Below are 23,694 nucleotides of genomic sequence, written 5' to 3'. Positions count from 1 at the left end.
ACCCAGAACCGCCCGCGACACTGTTTTGCATCATCCGGGCATTGGGATCTCAACCCAGAATTCAAAGAAAAGGCGCGAACCGCTTCTCGGCTCGAGCTGTGGCGCAAACGTAGTATCTGACGGCCTAGGGGAAGGAGGGAGGGGGGCCGAGTGACGACATGGCGTACAGGCACAGGGAATTAAAATAAAGAACGGTGGCTGTGCATCAGGGAGAGACACAAACAACTGTCACAGACTGGTCCCCCCCAAAGATTAAACTGAAAACCCTGTTGACGGAGGGAGGGGGAAGCAAATGAATACAGAGAAAATCTATTTTTTACATCTTAAGACGACGGTGCAGCGTGACTGATAGCCCTCGGCATCTTTCTGGGTGCTTGGCAGCAAATACTGGGCGGTGTATGACGATGGTCTTCAGGCCTATTGCACGAGCTGCTGCTCAGGGAAGACTCTGCTAACGTGCGATGACCCGACTTGTAATAGGCCGGCTAACAGTCATAATACACCATTTACTGCCAAAAGGCAAGCCCCACGGCTGCCAGCACCCAGATCGCCGATGAAGGCTACCAGTCTACTGCACCGTCTACCGCCAAAAGGCAGTTAGCAGCTGCTGCTGTGTAGCAATGCAGTCCCACGTCTGCCGGCACCCAGAGGACATATGGTGATGGTGAGCTCAGCTGTGCTGAGCGGGCTCCATGTTGTCTGCACAGGTAACCCAGGTAACCCAGATAAAAAGGCGCGAATCTATTGTCTGCCGTTGCTGTGACGGGGGAGGGAGGGGCCTGACGACATGTACCCAGAACCGCCCGCGACACTGTTTTGCATCATCCGGGCATTGGGATCTCAACCCAGAATTCCAAGGGGCGGCAGAGACTGCGGGAACTGTGGGATAGCTGTGGGATAGCTACCCATAGTGCAATGCTCCGGAAGTCGACGCTAGCCTCGTACTGTGGACGCGGTCTGCCGACTAGAGCACCTAGAGCATTTTATTGTGTGGACATACACAATCGGCTGTATACAACCGATTTCAATAAAACCGGCTTCTATAAATTCGAACTAATTTCGTAGTGTAGACATACCCTAACAGATTTATTTGGGCATAAGCTTTCGTGAGTAAAAACCTCACTTCTTCGGATGCATAGAGTGAAAGCTACAGATGCAGGCATTATATACAAACACATGGAGAGCAGGGAGTTACTTCACAAGTGGCGAACCAGTGTTGACAAGGCCAATTCAATCAGGGTGGATGTAATGGGCTACTTCACCTTGAATGGTCCCCTTGAATATGTGCTAACTACTTGTGTTAAACTATCTGTTAGATCTAGTGTTTAACTGTGACACTATTAGTACTTTTTTAGACCTGAAGAACTCTGTGTAGCTCAAAAACTTGCCCCTTTCACTAACAGAAGTTGGTCCAATAAAAGATATCACCTCATCCACTTTGTCTCTGTTAAATAATGTGACAGCACAAGGGACTATATAAAAATCATGTGTCCCTGTAGCTAAACCCCATCACCCTGGTCCTTTTCAAGTGTTCATAGTAATAAATTCAATAACAGATTTGCAGACCTTTGATATCTCTACTTAAAAATGACCTGACAACTTTCCAACAACTGATGAAAAGTGCTTTTTTGAAATGTTCTTTATAAAATAGGCCCCTCCCATATGATTTCTTATTGTAAAGTTTGTCTTTAAGTTTAAACTAATATTTACTGAAACTTCTGTTTCTATTTGACATTGACTCCGCTTATATATAATATGTGTTTTATCACTTTCTTATCTGGGAAGTGTGAAACCAACTGTCTTGGCAACAGTTTTGTGGCTGTGTTTTATAATCAGTTGAATTACTTTTTAAAATGTTAGCTACATTAATTTCTTTGTATGTTGTGGCGTTCTGAACAGTTTAAAGAGCAGGATACGTCATTGCAACTGGAATTGTTTTCTTGATTTAAACACTGCAAATAAAAAAAATTGGGGCATATTTTTGAAAGTTAGGTTAATGCAAATATCAAGTATTTAATCATGTAACCTTTTAAATAGGTTGTTTTTTCATAGAAATCCCAGATTAATCCATATAAGGAACTACAACTAGAAAGTCCAGGGTTTTTTTTTTTGAGCTGTGGAGGCTTGGCCCGTGCAACATGTGGGGAAGGGACCCTGAGGGGCTGCAACTTATAACTCCCAGGTTCAGGTTGGCGCCGCGAAGGTTTCCTGCCAAGTCAGCCAGACGGTGACTAGTCCTGCGCCGCCTCCCGCTGCCACTCCCAGGGCAGGAGCCAACGCCGGGCTCCGGCGATCTGCGGGGGACAGAGGCGGCATCCGAGCGCGCAGCCGCCTCCTCCCCGGGCTCCAACTTTCCCGGCTCCCTGAACCATGGGGCCCGAAGCAACTCCCCTCCCCCCTCCCACCCCCAGTTCCAGCTACTGCTGTGTAGGGGAAGCGCATGGCCGGGGACGCACAGGCTGGAGAGCAGCGGGACCCAGGAAAGTTGGAGCCTGCGGAGAAGGCAGCTGCGCGCTCGGATGCCGCCCGCCGCCACTGCCCCTGCTGGAGGGCTCCAGTGATCTGCGGGGGACAGAAGCAGCGGGCAGCATCCGAGTGCGCAGCCACCTCCTCCCCGGGCTCCAACTTTCCTGAACCGTGGGGCCCGAAGCAACTTCCCGCCTCCCAAGCTCCGGCTGCTGCTGCGCTGGGGAAGCGCCTGGCCCGGGGTGCATGGGCTGGAGAGTGGCAGGAGTCGGGAAAGTTGGAGCCGCCTCTGTCCCCTGCAGATCGCCGGAGCCCTCCAGCAGGGGCAGTGGCACTGGCGGCGGCGGCAGCTCACACGCCGGGGAGCTGCAGAACCCAAGCGCGGTGAGGGGGGAACCGGAGGGGTGCGCCTGCCCGGGCTGCAGCCCGGCACCTCCCTGGGGGGCTCCTGCAGTGGATGCATGCGGGTGGCAGCCCCCATGCGCCCCCCCCCTGCTCCTCCCTCGCTGTGCTCAGGCTCTGCGGCTCTCAGGAGGAGGCTGAGGGCCCCGCGCCCAGGCGGCGGCGGCAGCGGCTCACATGCCCGGGAGTTGCAGAAGCCGAGCGCAGCGAGGGAGGAGCCGGGGGGACGCAAGGGGCTGCCGCCCGCATGTATCTGCTGCAGCCTGCAGGAGCAGGGGGGGCGCCGGGCTGCAGCTTGGGCAGGAGGGTGGGGGGTGCGGCTGCTGCCTGCTAGTGGCGCCGCCGCCTTTGCAGGGCTGCTGCCCACCCTGCGCCGCGCCGGCTCCTCCATGGCTGGGGCTCGCTGTGGTCTTAGCTTTTTGGTGCCCCCAATCACTTGGCGCCCTAGGCGACCACCTAGTTTGCCTAGTGGTTGCACCAGCCCTGCTTGCACTAAAGAGAAATGTACCTATAAGATATGGGCTGAAAATCTCCCTATCCTTTTGTAGGTGAAATTGGTAATGGAAGGTGATTTTTGCAGAGTTTCCATTAGAACCTTCACTAAACACACACATTTTTCACAGGTAGAAACAGAAAGAATTTGGACAAACTAACCACTTTCTTAATCATAAAGTCAACTCATAAAGATTATACTAAGCAATTGTATGATCTTGCTATAAACACAAATGCTCAAATTTATAAAGAACCATAGAAGATGTGGAAAAAAAACCTGCCAAGAACCATAGAAGTAAGAAATGGGGGTGAAAAAAGTTCATATACTACCTCTCCCTGTCATTGCAGAATTGTTCATTACTGTACATTTTCTAGTATCTTGTCCAGGCTGGTTTTGAAAGTCTTAGGCAATGGGGATTCTTCTTCAAGTAGATACATCCATGTTATTCCACTTAAGTGTGTGCACACCCAGCGCACCACAGCCAGAGAAATTTGCCTCACAGTATCTGTAGAGGGGTGGTTCATACCTTGTGCCTCCCCTGGCAACATGAGGGGATGCTGCTCTGGCCCTCTCTGAGGCCAGGGTCTACACTACTGCTGCCAGATGATCTAAGCTTTGCATTTTGAGTTACGTTTGTAGCATAACTCAAGTCGACGTAGAGCTATGTCAATGGGAGACGCTCTCCCGCCAACATTGCTTCCGCCTGTTGTTGAGGTGGAGTACAAAAATTGATGGGAAAGTGCTCTCCCATCAATTGAGCGTGTCTTCACTAGACCCATAAATAGATGCTGCTGCATCTATTGTAGCAGTGTCAATTTAGCTTTTTAGTGAAGACAAGTCCTTCTTACTGTCTGTGGCTGGAGCTGGAGTCTGTGTGGTCTTAGCTTCGCAACTCTTCAACTAGTTTAGTTTTCTTTTGTTGTATATTGTTAGTAGTACCCTGTTACTAGAATAATGTTAGTTGTATTAGTTTAATTTTCCTCTGTGCCACTCTAAGCAACATTTAAACCAGGGGTGGCCAACCTGAGCCTGAGAAGGAGCCAGAATTTACCAATGTGCTTTGCCAAAGAGCCACAGTAATACGTCAGCAGCCTCCCATCAGTTCCCCGCCCCCCCTGCGCCTCCCACCCACCAGCAGCCACACCAATCAGCACCTCCACCTCCCTCCCTGAACCTCCCGATCAGCTGTTTTGTGGCGTGCAGGAGGCTCTGGGGAGGGGAAGGGGGTTGAGTGAGGGCACGGCAGGCTCAGCGGAGGGGGCAGGAAGGGGTGGAGTGGAGACAGGGCCTGTGGCAGAGCCAGGGGTTGAGCAGTGAGCATCCCCCAGCACATTGGAAAGTTGGCATCTGTAGCTCTATCCCCAGAGCTGGTGCCTATACAAGGAGCCGCATATTAACTTCTGAAGAGCCGCATGTGGATCTGGAGCCACAGGTTGGCCACCCCTGGTTTAAATGTTGTCCTTCATGTGGGAGAGAAATCCCCATCAGCAATCCACACATGCGTTGCTTGCTGTATCTCAGCCAGGCCCACATTGAAGAGCGTTGTGTGATCTGCAGATCATTCAAGAAATAAACTGAAGTAGCTCGGGACCTTCACCTGAAGCAACACCCGCTTGAACAGGCCATGTGGTCTGTTTTGGCATCGAGGCCCTTGCCAGGTCAGAGATTGCCTTTAATTTCTAAGCGTGCTCTTGCTTCACGTTTCAGAGCAGGTGCCTCTCCAAAGAAATGGAGGAGACATTTCCCATTGACTGTCTCAAGGAAAAGGCTGTATAAGACATATCAAGACCACTCCAGGTCTCGGGCGGACTATTCTGCCTCCCCCAGGGAAAGTATGGACCAGCACAGAGTTGGTAACGGCACACAGGATGGCATGGGTACCTCCAAACCTTCCTCGGTATAGAGTAGGGAGGTTAGAAACCCCTGGATGTCTGTTGAGTCCGACACCTGGAGTGGAGTCAATGGAGATGCTGGTACTGACTGTTACCATATCAGCAGTGTACCAGGCAGCTACATACCTCTGATTTTTGTTTCCAGCATCTCTTGGGTCCAGGACTTTGCCAGTGCTGTACCATCTATTGCCCCATTGACTGAACTAGCTGCTGAACCCTCAGGTCTGTCAGCACTGCCCCCATTTTCCCTTTCACAGGTTGTGGAAGCAGGGCCGGTACTGGGATCAGCATGAGGGACCTTGGTACCGGGAATCTCCTTGGCATCGCTGTAGTCGGCACAGCGAATGTTACCATGGTGGCTTTCACCACCCTCAACATCTGTACCATCAGACACTCCGGTACCTCTGCTGACTTCAGGATTGATGCCTCTTCTGGCAGCAGTGTGCTCAGTACCAGCTCAGTACCAGCAGCAGTAACAGCTGCTTCTATCAGCAGCACCACTTCCTGCCTCATTCTGGGCAATGGCCAAGTCAGACCAGTTATTCAATCCCCCTGCTCTCACTCCGCCCTTATTCCCAGGATCCTGAGGCTCCTCAATGTCTGACTCAGGGTCATTATCCTCCCACTTTCCATCTCCTGAGCAGCATTGGGACCGTTGATGGACCATTACAGGTACCGGGATTGGCACTCATCTTGTGGTCAGGATGGAGAATCCGGCATGTACTGGTCAACAATGCCTTATCCATGTCAGTGGCCACCATGGAATCTGGGGAGTGCTCCTTGGTTGCAGAGCTGTTCATCTTGATCAAAGGCGAAATTGTTGGCCAGGTCTGTGATGGTGACTGTCGATCTGCTGCAGGCCTAGGCACCAGTGATCCTTTTCCCTGCAGAGTCTCCAGAGTCATCCTTTCTCAGTCTGTCAGCCCTGGAATAGGATACAGCTTTAGTCTTGCCTTTATCTCTGGACAATTCCATACATTCTGGTTCATCCTGCACTTTGGTAGTGGACGATATTAAGGTGTTGCTGCTTCTATCAGTATCCAAGCAGAGCTCTTGCAAGAGAACACCTACAAATTAGTGGATATCCTACAGTTGCCTGCTCTTGGGAGAATCGCCCTCCCTATCAAGGATGTGTTCCATGAACTGGCTAAGGCCTTCTGGAGCATGCCACCTTTTGTATCTCCTGCGGCTAAGTGCATGAGAAAGCGCTGTTTCATTCCCTTGAAGGTATTTGAGGGGTTTTATTCCCATCTGGCCCCAAATTCTCTAGTTGTAATTGCGGAGAATGATAGAACCTGGCAGGACAGGTTTAAGTCCACCTCCAAGGATAGGGATTCCAAACGAATGGACTTCATGGGCAGGAAGATTTACACCTTCCCTTCCCTACATATATGGATTGCTAACCAGCAAGCCTTGCTGTCCAAGTATGATTTTATTAACTGGACAGCTATGTCAAAGTTTGCAGACCAGCTGCCTGAGGCCTCTTGAGAAGAACTTCAAGTATTTGTAACTGAGAGCTCCTTTGGTGGCTAAGACGTTCTTGCAGTCCGCACTAGACGTCATGGACACCTCTGCCATTGAGGATTTGCCCTTCAATGGCCAAATGCTGTTCTTGGACAAGACTAATGAAATACTGCACTCCTTCAAAGACTCCAGGGTTCCTGGGGAGTGTACATGCCAGTGGTGCAGAGCCACCACTATGGCATTCAGCAGCAGCAACAGCAGCAGTATTATCCGCAGTGCATGTTTGGCCGGCCTTTGTCTCCTCTGAGGTAGCAGCCCCTCCCTTCCCCTGGCATCCTCCAAGTTCCCATTTTGATTCCTTGGTCCAGAGCACTGTTCCAATCATTACTCCCCCCTCCTCATCTCCCGTTGGGGTCAGGCTGGGTCACTTTCACAATGATTGGTGCTCAGTCGCCACTGACAGCTGGGTCCTAAGCCCTGTCAGATTGGGTTATGCCATCCAGTTGCTCTCCACACCTCCTCCCCATGCTTCCTCTCATGCCTCTTCAGGGACCCCCCCACGAGATATTGCTCCTCAAGCAGGTCCTTTCTCTACTGGCTTTGGGAGCTGTGGAGAAAGTTCCACTGGAACACCAAGGTCACGGCTTCTACTCCCAGTACTTTCTAGTACCCGATCCTAGGGAGGGGGAAGATCCATTCTGGACCTTCATGGCCTCAACAAATATATCAGGTACATGAGATTTCAAATGGTCACTTTATTGACTACTGTCCCTGTGTTATCTCAGAATGACTGGTTTGCTGCTCTGGACCTTCAGGATGGCTACTTTCTGTGGCTTGGCAAAATTGTCACATGGAAGTTCCTTCGATTTGTCATGGCAGAGCACGACTTTCAGTACACAGTAATTTAGGAAGAAGGGAATTCACATCTTCCTATATCTGGACAACTGGTTGCTAATGAGCAGATTCAAAGAGGAAGTTCTTGTTCACATTGGCACTACACCGTGCTTGCTCGTCCATCTGGGTCTCATCCTAAACACTGGGAAGTCAACCTTGGTTCCCACTCAGAACATCACTGGGGCCCTGTTAGATTCCAATATGTCAAAAAAGTTTCTGCCGAACAACCATTTTCAGACAATTTGCTACCTTTGCCTCAGTCTGCAGTCTCAGCCTTGCACGAAAGTTCTGACAATCTGAGGCTCTTGGGCCACATGTCTGTTGTACACATGTGGTCCAGTTTGCAAAATTGCAACTTCACCTCCTTCAAATGTGGCTCAAGAAAGTTGATCATCCCACTCTTCACATCCTAGACAGACAGGTTTGTTTTCCTCCACTGATCCTGGACTCTTTGCAGTGGTGGGTGCATCCAGAGAATGTTTTCCAAGGCATTTCCTTTGTCTAGCCTTTGACAACCAGGTTGATTGGGTTGGTGGGCGCACATGGGGTCACTGAAAGTTCAGAGGCTGTATTTGGAGCAGGAGGCCTCACTCCATATCAACATGCTAGAGCTTCAGGCCATCTACAATGCATGTCATGCTTTTCAGGACCATATTATAAACTCAGTGGGTCACATACTGACAATACCACCACAATGTACTATGTGAACAAAGACGGGGGAGCACACCCCAGGTTGCTCTACCTAGAGGTGATCAGGCTGGGGCAGTTCTGCATCGAGGAGAACATTATTCCAAAAGCCATTCACTTGCCCGGGGTTCAGAATCATCTTGTGGACTCTCTCAATAGTTATTTTTCTCTGAGTCATGAGTGGTCCCTGAAGACCAATGTCCTCCAGGTCATCTTCAGTTTTGGGCATCCCCAACGATTGACCTGTTTGCTACAAGGGACGATGCAAAATGACATCTGTTCTGCTCTCGAGGGAGCTTCAGTCCAGGCTCCCTGTCTGATGTTTTCCACCTCAGCTGTCAGTTGGCTGTCCTGTATGCCTTTCCCTTGATCTCGATCATCCCTCATGTTATCAATCTCAAGGCAGATTGGGCCAAGATCATTCTCATTGCACCAATGTGGCTGAGACAGTGCTTGTTCTCCAACCTTCTCGTATTGTCTGTTCAGCCTCCTATACTGCTTCCTCCCCATTCCATCTTACTCACTCAGAGCTAAGGCTGCACTTTGCAGCCTGTGCTCAGCTCCCTGTATCTCATGGCATGGCTGAATAAGGAGAAAGAGTAGTGTTTGGTGGCTGGCCAACAAGTCCTCCTTTAGAGTAGAAAACCTTCCACCAGGCTGGCATATTCAGTGAAATGGAAGTGATTTTCAGTGTGGTCATTAGCCTGTGGAATTCAAACTATGCTGGTCTCTATCCAGGACATTTTGGAGTACTTGCACTTTCCATCATTGAGGCTTGCATTTAGTTCATTCAAAGTGCACATGGCAGCCATATTGGCACGTCTTCCTCTGATTCCGAGAAGATAAGTCTTCTCCAATGCCATGGAAGCAAGATTCTTAAAAGGCTCCTTCATCTACATCCTCCTGTCCAAGAGCTGATTCCTCTGTGGGACCTTAACTCAGTCTTAATGGCCTTAATGGGACCTCCATTCAAGCCCCTGGCATCTTGTGCCTTTCCACTTTTGTGCCAGATAACTGTGTTCCTCATAGTGATAACATCTGCAAGGAGTGTGAGAGCTGAAGGGCTGATGGCAGAGCTTCCTTATACACAATTCTGCAAAGACAAAATGACTTTATGACTGCATCCAAAATGTTTGTCTGAAGTGGTTTCTCACTTTCATTTGAAGTAGGCAGCATATTTAGTTGTGTTCTTTCCCAAGCTGCATTCATCTCTGGAGGAGCAGTGTTTCCATATTTTAGATGTCAGGCAACATCTAGCCTTTTATCTGGACAGCACTAAATCATTTTGTGCTTCACCTTGTTTGTGTCATATGCGGATCTCATGAAGATTCAAGCGGTCTCTTTGCAGACAATCTCCAAATGGATAACATCCGGCATCAAGACTAAATATGAAATAGTTTTGGTTACACCCTCTCAGCAGGTGCGACCTCATTCTACAAGGGCACAAGCAAAGTCCATTGTGTTCCTCAGTGATGTTTCTATATTGGACATGTGCAGGGCTGCTACATGGTCATCAATACATATGTTCACAAATGATTATGCCATAACTGCATCTGCCCTGGAAGAAGCAAACTTTGGTAGAGAAGTCATTCAATCCTTGTTTAGGTAGACTCCAAACCCTGCTTCCTGGACTGGGGGAGGGCTACTGTTTGTGAGTCACCTAAGTAGAATACTTGGCTGCATCTACTTGAAGAAGAAGAAACTGTTACTTACTATAACTGTGCTGTAACTGTAGTTCTTTGAGCTGTTGGTGCAGACATGCATTTCACCACCCACCCTCTGTCCCCTCTGTAGCGGAGTATTGTTTTTGGGCATTCGGGGGAGGGGCAGGGTAGCGTTGTCTCATGTAGCCAGGGGAGGGACTATGGCCATGAAGTGCAAATGCCACCCCTCTATGGGTACTGCTAGGCAAATTTCTCCAGCTCCAGTGCGCTGGATGCACACGTACCTAAATGGAATACACGTCTGCATCACATCTTGAAGAACCACAGTTATAGTAAGTAACCATTTCTTCCACCACTTCATGTGGAGGACTTTTCCACAGTTTGATAATTATTTAAGCACATGCCTAACATAAGCATGTCAATAGTTCCATTGATGTCAATAGAGGTGCTCATGTGTTTAAAGTTAAACACATGCTTAAGTAAATTGCTGAATCAGGGCCTAGGTACCTATCCCTATCTAAGGGTATGTCTACACTACCCGCCGGATCAGCGGGTAGCGATCAATCCAGCGGGGATCGATTTATCGCGTCTAGTCTAGGCGCGATAAATCAACCCCCGAGCACTCTCCCATCAACTCCTGCACTCCACCACCGTGAGAGGTGCAGGCAGAGTCGATGGGGGAGCAGCAGCAGTCGACTCACCGCAGTGAAGACTCCGCGATGAGCAGGTCTAAGTACGTCGACTTCAGCTATGTAACTTAGATTGATCTCCCACTCAGAGTAGACCAGGCCTCAGTATTTTACCACTTACTGTACCTATGATCCTTTAGGCAAGTTTTTAGACCCTGTGACTGTTCATATTTGTGGCAGTTTGATTTCATTCTGAGGGTAAAAATTCATTGGATATTATGTCAAATGGTTTACTAAAAACCCAAAAATATTACATATACCTCAAGTTTGTCTGTCAAGATTTATTCTTCATTAATCCATGAAGGGCCAGCTCCAGGCACCAGCCCACCAAGCTTGTGCTTGGGGCGGCACCTGGAGGGTGGCGGCGCGGTGCTCCGGCCGCCGGGGAGAGCAGGGCCACGGCCGGGGCTTGCCGCCCTCCCCCCGGCGCTCTGGCCGCCGGGGACCAACGGAGCCGCGGCGGGCTCGCCGCCTTCCTCCCGGCGCTCTGGCCGCCGAGGAGAGCGGAGCCGTGGCGGGCTCGCCGCCTTCCCCCCCAGCGCTCTGGCTGTTTGCGGATTCATAGATTTTCATAGATTCATAGATTCTAGGACTGGAAGGGACCTCAAGAGGTCATCGAGTCCAGTCCCCTGCCCGCATGGCAGGACCAAATACCGTCTAGACCATCCCTGATAGACATTTATCTAACCTACTCTTAAATATCTCCAGAGATGGAGATTCCACAACCTCCCTAGGCAATTTATTCCAGTGTTTTAACCACCCTGACAGTTAGGAACTTTTTCCTAATGTCCAACCTAGACCTCCCTTGCTGCAGTTTAAACCCATTGCTTCTGGTTCTATCCTTAGAGGCTAAGGTGAACAAGTTTTCTCCCTCCTCCTTATGACACCCTTTTAAATACCTGAAAACTGCTATCATGTCCCCTCTCAGTCTTCTCTTTTCCAAACTAAACAAACCCAATTCTTTCAGTCTTCCTTCATAGGTCATGTTCTCAAGACCTTTAATCATTCTTGTTGCTCTTCTCTGGACCCTTTCCAATTTCTCCACATCTTTTTTAAAATGCGGTGCCCAGAACTGGACACAATACTCCAGCTGAGGCCTAACCAGAGCAGAGTAGAGCTGAAGAATGACTTCTCGTGTCTTGCTCACAACACACCTGTTAATACATCCCAGAATCATGTTTGCTTTTTTTGCAATAGCATCACACTGTTGACTCATATTTAGCTTGTGGTCCACTATAACTCCTAGATCCCTTTCTGCCGTACTCCTTCCTAGACAATCTCTTCCCATTCTGTATGTGTGAAACTGATTTTTCCTTCCTAAGTGGAGCACTTTGCATTTGTCTTTGTTAAACTTCATCCTGTTTACCTCAGCCCATTTCTCCAATTTGTCCAGATCATTTTGAATTATGACCCTGTCCTCCAAAGCAGTTGCAATCCCTCCCAGTTTGGTATCATCCGCAAACTTAATAAGCGTACTTTCTATGCCAATATCTAAGTCGTTGATGAAGATATTGAACAGCGCCGGTCCCAAAACAGACCCCTGCGGTACCCCACTCGTTATGCCTTTCCAGCAGGATTGGGAACCATTAATAACAACACTCTGAGTACGGTTATCCAGCCAGTTATGCACCCACCTTATAGTAGCCCCATCTAAATTGTATTTGCCTAGTTTATCGATAAGAATATCATGCGAGACCGTATCAAATGCCTTACTAAAGTCTAGGTATACCACATCCACAGCTTCACTCTTATCCACAAGGCTCGTTATCCTATCAAAGAAAGCTATCAGATTGGTTTGACATGATTTGTTCTTCACAAATCCATGCTGGCTGTTCCCTATCACCTTACCACCTTCCAAGTGTTTGCAGATGATTTCCTTAATTACTTGCTCCATTATCTTCCCTGGCACAGAAGTTAAACTAACTGGTCTGTAGTTTCCTGGGTTGTTTTTATTTCCCTTTTTATAGATAGGCACTATATTTGCCCTTTTCAAGTTAAACTAACTGGTCTGTAGTTTCCTGGGTTGTTTTTATTTCCCTTTTTATAGATGGGCACTATATTTGCCCTTTTCTAGTCTTCTGGAATCTCTCCCGTCTCCCATGATTTTCCAAAGATAATAGCTAGAGGCTCAGATACCTCCTCTATTAGCTCCTTGAGTATTCTAGGATGCATTTCATCAGGCCCTGGTGACTTGCAGGCATCTAACTTTTCTAAGTGATTTTTAACTTGTTCTTTTTGTATTTTATCTGCTAAACCTACCCCCTTCCCATTAGCATTCACTATGTTAGGCATTCCTTCAGACTTCTCGGTGAAGACCGAAACGAAGAAGTCATTAAGCATCTCCGCCATTTCCAAGTTTCCTGTTACTGTTTCTCCCTCTTCACTAAGCAGTGGGCCTACCCTTCTTTGGTCTTCCTCTTGCTTCTAATGTATTGATAAAAAGTCTTCTTGTTTCCCTTTATTCCCGTAGCTAGTTTGAGCTCATTCTGTGCCTTTGCCTTTCTAATCTTGCCCCTGCATTCCTGTGTTGTTTGCCTATATTCATCCTTTGTAATCTGTCCCAGTTTCCATTTTTTATATGACTCCTTTTTATTTTTTAGATCATGCAAGATCTCATGGTTAAGCCAAGGTGGTCTTTTGCCACATTTTCTATCTTTCCTAACCAGCGGAATAGCTTGCTTTTGGGCTCTTAATAGTGTCCCTTTGAAAAACTGCCAACTCTCCTCAGTTGTTTTTCCCCTCAGTCTTGATTCCCATGGGACCTTACCTATCAGCTCTCTGAGCTTACCAAAATCTGCCTTCCTGAAATCCATTGTCTCTATTTTGCTGTTCTCCCTTCTACCCTTCCTTAGAATTGCAAACTCTATGATTTCATGATCACTTTCACCTAGGCTGCCTTCTACTTTCAAATTCTCAACGAGTTCCTCCCTATTTGTTAAAATCAAGTCTAGAACAGCTTCCCCCCTAGTAGCTTTTTCAACCTTCTGAAATAAAAAGTTGTCTCCAATGCAGTCCAAGAATTTGTTGGATAGTCTGTGCCCCGCTGTGTTATTTTCCCAACATATATCCGGATAGTTGAAGTCCCCCATCACCACCAAATCTTGGGCTTTGGATGATTTTGTTAGTTGCTTAAAAAATGGATACCATGAAAGTTGCCCATATCTGACCATCATTATTAATTTCTGAGTTTTTCTTCGGGTTCACCAGTCATGTAGTGCATCTAACACTGGATTTCTCTTTCCATTCTTAAAGTAGTGCCTTAATTGTTCATCAATTTGAAAAGCTGTTACTAGAATGAGCCAAAAACCTTTGTGTATTAGAAAAGGGCAAATTACACCATCTAGTGGATGTGAGGACATTATCAAGAGCTAAAATTTGGAGGCAGAATGTTTTTTTGTTTGTTTGTTTGTTTTTAAACGGGTAAAACACGGCTTTGATATGACCATGTCATTTTGAATTTCACTGTACCATGTTTTAAAGAGGCATATCAAACCTCAATACAAAGCACTTTCTTTCTTCAGTATGCCCATTCTACAAGGGGGAACAGCCAGCTTGGGATTTAGGCAAAAGTGTATAGTATTTAAACAGATACTTTTTGGTATTTAGTTTCCTGGAGATCATGCTGGATGTTCGGATTTTATTATGAGATGCCCTTATTGAGTTTAATTTTTTTGGAGGAGTACTGATTCTGTCTCTTCACCGAAATTATGTTATGCAGGTTCACCATCTGCAATCTGTACTGTTACTGAATAATATATCCAGTTGTGTTTAAAATAAAACAGAGAGGACATGGAGGTTGGGGTTACTCACTGTGGAGGAGTTACATTTTCTTTCCATTTTCAAGTGCAGCTCCATCAGTTTTATGCTCTGTCCTTCCTTCCCCCTTAAACTAGGCTAGCAACTTCTTCTTTTTCTTTTTCTTTCTTTCTCCTATAATCAGACTGAAATGCAGACAACTTCAGAGAGCATGCCACTGCTAAGGGAAGGGCTAGACAATTTTATCTCAGCCCAGAGTGGATGCTACCCTGCTATGCTGAGGGAGCTGCACTAAAGAAAGGAAACTGGCTACCTCCATGGTGAATAATGTAACTTTTAAATTGTATTTGGGAGCTTTGTTTTGGAGCAGTAGCCTATTGTGATAGCATGCTACCAGTACTGAGGAAAACTAAAATGTATTAAATAGTTGCTAAATTATCTAACTGGTCCCTTTAGTGTTGCAGTATATATGATTGAACTACTGCTGATTTCAGGAAGAAGATATATTTTAAAATTTTTAAATCCATGACTTTTATTACATATGGGTAAAATTTTTCAAAAGTACATAAGTGACTTAGACTCTTTAAACACTTTTGAAACCAAGACTTAAGTTACTATTGAAAATGGGACTTGGGCTCCTAAGTCACTTAGGTATAGAACTGGGTGAAATGTTTGGACTAATAGTTTATTCATTGAAAAACACAGTTTCAGTGGACTATTCAGTGGAATATTTGTGAATGTGACATGAATTCATTCAATAGTTTTGGCCCAAAAAATATTTTTTGGGACTCCACCATGAAACTATTTTTTTGATTCACCAAAATGTATTGCAATTTTTGGATTCAGTTCAGGTGAAACTAAATTTTTTTTTGATTCCCTGCCCATGCCCACGGAACTGTCAGCAAATCAAAAAATTAGCTATTCACCCAACTTTGTTTAGAGTAAAAAATTTCAAGAGCACTTATGTCCATAGGATGGATCATAAGTGCTTCATTAAGGACATCACATGTGTTGACAATATTTTAAATGCTTGATTATCGTTATTATGTGTTTATAATGACTGAAAGAAAAAGATTAAAATAAAACTTTATCATCCATCTGAGTCCTAGTTGTAGAGCCTTCCACTGAAATTTCAAGACCTTTGAACTTTTTTTCTTAACAAATTTGAGAGATTCCTCAGCCACAATCAACTGTCACATGAAGCTTACATCCTTTGCATTTGAAAAGTTTGAAAAAAACATTGTTATGCAATTCTTACTGAAATCATTATTCTGCTATTTGGAACAGAGGTAAACTTTTTTTTAGCTTAGGACCAGTTAAAATTGGCTTTTTCTCTAAAGATTGAAAAAATAAATGTTATAAAAAATCTTAGGATCATAACAAATCTTAGGATCATAACAACATGCAGGACAAAAAACAATCATGAAGGCTAGACAGAGAAAAGGTGGGTCAGATAAATTGAATATTATTAAAAATATCTAATAATCATTATTTCAAAGATACCATTTGAAAAAAAGCTATCTTCCCAATCCCCAGCTCATTATCTATTTCTCTGTTATATTTTTCTCCACCCCTTCAAATTCATTCTAGCTAATTTTATTTTCCTGAATAACCATGTGTAGAAAGTATCTATAAATGAGGAAATACTATTACTGTAATACACCTCTACCCCGATAACGCTGTCCTCGGGAGCCAAAAAATCTTACCGCGTAATGGGTGAAACCGTGTTATATCGAACTTGCTTTGATCCGCCGGAGTGCGCAGCCCCCTACTTTCCCCCTAGAGCGCTGCTTTACCGCGTTGTATCCGAATTCGTGTTATATCGGGTCGCGTTATATCAGGGTAGAGGTATATTTATTTTATGAGTTCAGTTGGTTTCTTTTCTTTACAGACTTTATGCAGTTGGTGGTCGGGATGGAAGTTCTTGTCTCAAATCTGTGGAGTGTTTTGATCCCCATACTAATAAATGGACTCTCTGTGCTCAAATGTCAAAGAGAAGAGGAGGTGTGGGAGTAACTACTTGGAATGGGTTCCTGTATGCTATTGGTGGGCATGATGCTCCAGCATCAAACTTGACATCCAGACTGTCAGACTGTGTGGAAAGGTAATACCTAGATGAGGATATTGCTGGTGAAAAAGTGTGGAATGATTTTCACAAAGGGCTGTAATATGAAAACCTGTTAAAATGGTCGTATAATTTTAATACTAGTAAATATGTAGACATATACCATGTAATCAAAACATTATTTATAATATGGTTCATATCCAACAGAATAAAAATACCATCTTATTGCACTTTATCCAGAAAAATTATTTTGTTTTCTAACAACCTCACTGAAGGATTCAGAATTCATTTTAAGAAAAACTTTTAATCAAGATGCTTACAAACACTAGTGTTTCACCCAAACTGGCCTTTCACAAGAGATAGAACTTTCTCCATTTTAAATGAGGTACCATTCAATTTCTGTCCAATCCTTTAATGTCACCACTTTCCTGGTTCCCCTTGATTTTATGGAAAAATCAGGTATGTTCACCATTCGTGAGTAATGCAATCATCCCAAAATTGAAATGGATTGATAGAAAATGGTTACTGGAATAAGTTTGGGATGACTGCATTACTCACAAAAGGCAGAACTAGGTGTGAATTATACAGGTCTCATCAAACAAGTGACAATTATAGTAAAAACTTTATACTGCGCAATCACATATTTTCTCTTCACTGGGGTCAGGTATCCAGATTTCTGAAATATCCTGTTATGGGCATGCTAAGCCAACTGAACTTTTTCTGATACAGCACACTCCCTGTTTACTAGGGGGGCAGATTTTCAAAATTCTTCCCCTGGACTTGATCCCTTCAAACTCTCTTGCTCCCAAGAGGCTACCAGTCTCTTCTTTCCCGTGACTTCCCACAGCCTTTTCTGTGACTCTTGAGCCCATTCCTTTATTCACAGATTTCTTTTGTTTGAGGTTCCAGTTCAGAAACCTTCCAGCTAAGCCCCAGAAATGCTGCTTTCAAGCTTTTAGTGCACTAATGCTGTGTACCTGAAAATGAAATGTGGCAGTTGCAGGACCAAGGCCTTGCAGAAAGGCTTGCAGATATGCAGCCCCATCCCGGCACAAATTAAATTTTAGAAGGAGATGGGAAGTGCTAACACTTGAAGAAAGGTCATGGGAAAGAAGTGCATCAATTTTTGCCCAAATGTCACCTGATGAGTTTGACATTTCAGTTCTGAAACAGGATTATGAATGACATGATATTCATAAATAGCATCTAGAAAAAATTATGAAATAGGTTAAAATGTATTACTAAATGATCTTTGTTAGGCCAAATTTTAATTTGGAAGTTGGAATAAAATTGCTACAATACATGTGTTTTGCTTATTTCTAATTTGCTCTCTCCTTCTAAATCAGTGGGATGGAGGTGTTGAAATGTCTGCAAAACCAGCATAAAATAAATTGAATGCAAATATAGTAATCTAAAAATTAGCTTCATAAAATTCACTGTGAAGTTTGTGAATGCTTGTTTGTTACTGTACACTGTGATAGGTTTTCAAGAGCATCACATTGGTATTGTGAAAGACCCAGACCAGTGGGGTACAGGAGTCTGGTAGAGGGCAAATATACTGGTCACTGGATGAGTAGTTTTCTGTTCCCTGAGTGACCAGAGCAGGGGCTGCACTGGAGTAATCAGGAACCTGATAGAACCAGTTAAGGCAGGCAGACTAATTAGGACACCTGGAGCCAATTAAAAAGAAGCCGCTAGAATCAATTAAGGCAGGCTAATCAGGACACCTGGGTTTTAAAAGGAGCTCACTTCAGTTTGTGAGTGTGAGGAGCTGGGAGCAAGAGGCGCAAGGAGCTGAGAGGGCGTGCTGCTGGAGGACCGAGGAGCACAAGCATTATCAGACACCAGGAGGAAGGTCCTGTGGCGAGAATAAGGAAGGTGTTTGGAGGAGGCCATGGGGAAGTAGCCCAGGGAGTTGTAACGGTTATGCAGCTGTTACAGGAGGCACTATAGACAGCTGTAGTCCACAGGGCCCTGGGCTGGAACCAGGAGTAGAGGGCGGGCCCGGGTTCCCCCCAAACCTCCCAATTGACCGGGACTGTGGGTTCTTCCAGAGGGAAAGGTCTCTGAGCTGTTCCCCCAACCCACATGGTGAATCTCTGAGGCAAGAAAATCCGCCAATAAGTGCAGGACCCACCAAGATAGAGGAGGAACTTTGTCACTGTATATAAATCAAATTGACAAACACTTTGTATAGTTCATAATTCACTATCTTTCAGTACATAATACACTTTGCCTGCTGCATAAGTTTCAGGCAATGCTTCCACACTATGACTCTACATGAATAAAATGTGTGTTTCCAACAGAGACCTGCTGCACTAAAGAAAAAGGTGCCAGAAAGACACTCAAAACTCATTACATCTTTGCATCTCATGCAAAGAAATCAACACCAATTTCATCCCCCAAACTCACTTTAGTGGTTTTGGATACCTTCTTAGCGATGGATATATTTTCTTTTGATTAGTCCTGTGCCTTAAAAGCATTTTATTAATGTGATTCCCTCAAGAAATTTGTTTCTGTTTTCTTGGCATTGTGTCTTGAAACTAGGGCTGGCTCCAGGCACCAGCACAGGAAGCAATTGGGGCGACCAATGGAAAGGGGCGGCACATCTGGGTCTTCAGTGCTAATTCAGTGGCGGGTCCCTCCAGGACGGCGCCAGGGTTTTTGGCGCCGTAGGCGGGGGTCCTTCCGCGCTCCCGGTCGGCGTCGGCAATTCTGCGGCGGGGGGGTCCTTCCGCGCTCCCGGTCTTCGGGGCACTTCGGTGGCGGGTCCCGGAGTGAGTGAAGGACCCGCCGCAGAATTGCCGCTGAAGACCCAGAGCGTGGAAGGACCCCCCCGCTGCCGAATTGCCGCCAAGGGTGGCAAAATGCTGCCCCCCCCCCCAAGTCCTGGCGCCCTAGGCAACCCCCTAGGTCGCCTAAGTGGAAGCGCCAGCCCTGGGTCCCTCAGTCCCTCTCAGAGCTGCTGAATTGCCACCAAAGAATGAAGCGGCGCAATAGAACTGCCGCCGAAGTGCTGCTGATTGCGGCTTTATCTTTTTTTTTTTTTTTTTTTCCTTCGCTGCTTGGGGCTGCAAAAAAGCTGGAGCTGGCCCTGCTTGTAAATATGCTGGCTAATCTGAAAAGGAGACATTTACAGATTGAGTAAAAAACAAGTTTTTAAAAGACGAGTTTGGACTCTCCAATTTAATTCCTGACCTATCTGTTAAAGACTGTTGATGTGCTCTAGGTTCAAATTTAACTGAGGTGTTTTCAGTACACCACAGGTCTACTATTGTGTTTGATCCTAATGATACCAGTTTATGGTGAGAAAAGTTCTGTAAATTGCTGCAGAAGAATTTTGCCATGTATACCGGGTGGATGTTTTTTCTATAAATTATAGTTATTGCAAAAAGCAATGATCAACTTGTCCAATGAATCTCCTCAACAACACTGTATTACTCTGTATGTAATTTGGGATATAATAGTTGTCTGTCTGTAAGATGAAGAGAGCACTAAACTCTAACAGAGTCTGGCAGCAGAATTTGATTCTGGAGCAGAGCATGTTTGGTCATAATAGAGGGGAAAATTTTTTTTTTTTTTTTTTTTTTAAAGTATCTATTATGTAAAAGCTAAAAAAGATAAACATAGTCCAGAGATTACTTGGGCCCCGGTCACACAAGCTACTCCAAGTTACATGGTCCAGCTTGCAGGATTGTGGACTTAGTGAAAAGGTGAACTGGTAAAGTTATCAAAAAGCTTATTCTAGTCATAGATTCTTAAATAACTTCTAAAAAGGACTTAATTGTTTCTATTTTAAGTGTCTTGATTTCTTTGTTACTTTACCCTTTCCTATGTAGCTTACCATAGAAACTTTACAAGATAATTCAAATAACTCTTTAACAAATTATTCATATATACTGCTAAATGAAGTTGCATATAGTATTGTTAACAGTATCTTTTTCTGTTTCTGTATGTGACTGTACAGCCTCAGTGAAATGATTAACCAAATGCTGCTTTTAAGGGAAAGGTTTAAACAAGTAAGAAATCCTTTTAATTTCACACCCGAAGAGAGAATACTCCTTTGCTGATTCCACTAGATAGTCTAGTACCTTGAGAGTCAATTTCAGTATTTTAATGGAATTTTAGGCAACAATATTAGACTTTTTTACAAAAATTATCTTTCAGGTATGATCCAAAAACAGATGTGTGGACTGCAGTGGCCTCCATGAGCATTAGCAGAGATGCAGTGGGAGTGTGTCTCCTTGGTGACAAATTGTATGCTGTTGGAGGATATGATGGGCAAACCTATCTTAATACAGTGGAGTCTTATGATCCCCAAACGAATGAGTGGACACAGGTACAGTTTCTAATTAAATTACCGTATATACTCGATCATAAGTCAGTTCGTTTATAAGCCAATTCTCTCCCCCCCCCCCCCCAAAGATGGATAAGTAAAAATTGAATTCAGGGGTCGGCAAACTTTGGCTCCTGGGCCATCAGAATAAGCTGCTGACTTGAGATGGTTTGTTTACCTCGAGCGTCCGGAGACACGGAGGTAAACTTAAGTAAACAAAGTGTCCTGGCACGCCAGCTGCTTACCCTGACAGGCCAGAACAGCAACTGGTGGGGAAATTTTTTGGGGGAGAGAAGCTGGGAATCAGGGGAGTAACCCCTGTGACCACCCCCCACATGACCCCACCCCTAGCCCGGGACCCCCACACTCTCCCCATTGCATCCCTTCCCACCTTATCTGGGGAGGGCCAAGGGAGAATGTCTCTGGCCAGGCTAGAGCTGCTCCGGCAGGCTGGGCAGCACGGCTGCAGCCTGTTCCAGTGGGCCAGACCAGGTGGCACGGCCACAGCATGTTCCAGCGGGCTGGGCCGGGCGGCGCGGCCACAGCCTGCTCTGGGGGGCAAGGCCAAGCGACACAGCTACAGCCTGCCAACCCCGGAGCTGCAGCTGCTTTGGAGGCTGGGGGGAGCAGCGTAGGCAGAAGTGGAGAGACTCTGGCCCCACCTCTTCCCTTCTGTCTCTGTTGGCTGTGCTGCCTCTCCTTGCTCCCTCTGTTGGGGGGAGGGGCTGTGTCCCAGCTCTCCCTCTCTGGTGCTTCCCTTTTTTACTAAAAAAATTCGGCTTATGAATGAGTATATATGGTATTTATATATTTTAGTGATGCCAAAAGTGTGCTTGGTGCCTCCCGGTAAAGAAAGAAAAAAGATTAAGTACATGCCTCAAGGAGCTTACCTGCAATGAGGAGATTACAAGACAGTAGGGGTATAGCAGAAGGACAGAGACAAAGACCACAATTTTCAAAAATAAAAGTTTAAAGTTAGGTGCCTAAATCAATTATCTGATTTTTCAGAAGTGCTGAGCACCCATCAGGTCCCATTTTCCTATGTTTGAAAATCTTGGCCAGCGTCAAGAAGATTGTCCGTCTGATTATTCAGCACGGATAGTGCAGTATGATGAAACAAAGATATTTAAAAAAAAAAGATGAAAATAAGTACAAGAACTTGGCCTCTATTTTTCTTTTTAAAACAAAATAAGATTTAAAAAAAATTTTGTAGGGCCCCATTTAGTTCTCTTGCTGCCTATTATCAGGTCTCTCTTATTAAGGCTGATTTGATTTGTCTGATAAGCTCGTCTTGGCATTTGTTTTATCTAGATACTGTACTTGTACCATGATGATGATCATGGTACATGAGCATCTGGTGAATAGACTTCAAGGCTGCGCTACTTTCTCCTTCATGCACATACCTCCAAATGGTGCTTGAAAGCATTTTTCAAGTGATCAGGAGCTGTGTTAAAGCTGCATTAAAAGACCTGCACAATACAAGCTATTTGCAGTGTGCAACAACTTTTCTTGGTTCTACCAAATCTATGAGCAATGCTGCAGGCTGTTCAATATCTACAGGATTAGGATTGTTGCATAGCAATGAAATGAAGGCCCAGTACCAAGTACTGTTATACTTAGAAGTACAGTGTTAGATGATGATCCCATTTTAAAATATAATAAAAATACTTGATTTTTAAAATATTCAAATAAATATTATTTTACTGTGAAGAGTACTGTTTATGGGGTATGCCATTGACTTTAGAGAGAGCAGAATTTGGTCCTGCAGAAGAAAATATTGCTGTTTCTCTGAGCATTTTTATGGCAATCTTCAGCCCATTTTGTTAATTTTTAAAGTCAGGTTACAAAGCATCTATAAATATGACATTACAGCCTTAACTACGGTGGTACGTTATCCGTTTTGAAAATCTGTTTTTCTTTAATAAAGTTGATTATATTTATTTTATAAACCTAGCACATCCGTCATTTTTTGTTTTTTGTTATAGGTTGCACCATTGTGCCTAGGAAGAGCTGGAGCATGTGTTGTGACTGTAAAACTCTAATTATTTTGTATATGAAGATACTAGTCTCTTCCATAGACTCACTACTTTTTTCTCAAGTGAATGAATACGTTACCAGTAAACAGAGGTACTGTATGTTTTCTTCAGAGCTAAGTGTTTGGTCTTAAGATAGCATACAGCTAAACAATTTTGAATGGACCAATAATAAGCACTTTTTTAAAAAAATTACCTTATGTTACATATACATACAAGAACTGTATTTGTAAGCTATTGTACTACGGTCAGTTGATTGCCAACAAATACTTTCTTATGAGAAAGTGCTAAGAAACTGAGTGAGTCTATTCTAAAATAATTGAATGTTACAGATTAAGGACCCTGATCTTGCAAACATGCATGAGAGTGACTTTATTCACAGAAGTAGTCCCACTGATTTCAATGGGCATAAGATGTTGCAGGATCAGGCCCTAGATGTTTAATTTGCCTATACTGAAGGTGTTTTGCTGCAGCTATGTAGGATATTATTTTTTAGTGCAGACAGACAAACCAGTGCAAATCAGTTGTAAATGGCAGGCATATTTCTTGCCTTGAAGATGAAGGTATATATTTGGTGACTATATTGCACTTTTTTCACCATAACTGAGGTTTAGCAACCTTTTTATTTAACCAAAGCCTTATTTTAAATATTGTCTTTTTATTATGCTAAGAGAAATCTGCTAATTAATACATGCTGCAGAAGTTATGCAGCATCCAGTATACTCTGGATTTTTAAAGGTTTTATGTAACATGCAGTACATTTCTTTACTTAATTCCATCTCATATTATTTATACTTGATTGTAACTACTCTTTGTGAGTTTTTCCTTTTAAAATAAATTAAGTGAGAGAGAG

General features: G+C 44.7%; 1 protein-coding gene across 4 annotated transcripts in view; it reads left to right on the top strand.

Annotated features, from left to right (window-relative positions):
* KLHL5 (kelch like family member 5) overlaps positions 1-23,419 on the top strand; it is a 108,557-nt gene extending 85,138 nt beyond the window's left edge. For all 4 annotated transcript variants that reach the window (XM_034771128.1, XM_034771129.1, XM_034771130.1 and 1 more), the window contains 3 exons: positions 16,299-16,511; positions 20,640-20,811; positions 22,794-23,419. In XM_034771128.1, the coding sequence (XP_034627019.1) occupies positions 16,299-16,511; positions 20,640-20,811; positions 22,794-22,850 (442 nt within the window). In that variant the 3' untranslated portion in view covers positions 22,851-23,419. The remainder of the gene's footprint in view (positions 1-16,298; positions 16,512-20,639; positions 20,812-22,793) is intronic.
* Positions 23,420-23,694: the final 275 nt, after the last annotated feature.

The sequence above is a fragment of the Trachemys scripta genome, chromosome 5 (assembly GCF_013100865.1).
Source record: "Trachemys scripta elegans isolate TJP31775 chromosome 5, CAS_Tse_1.0, whole genome shotgun sequence".
Classification (NCBI taxonomy): domain Eukaryota; kingdom Metazoa; phylum Chordata; order Testudines; family Emydidae; genus Trachemys; species Trachemys scripta.
Note: the sequence above shows the minus strand (reverse complement) of the source record. Positions and strands in the feature narration are given on the sequence as shown.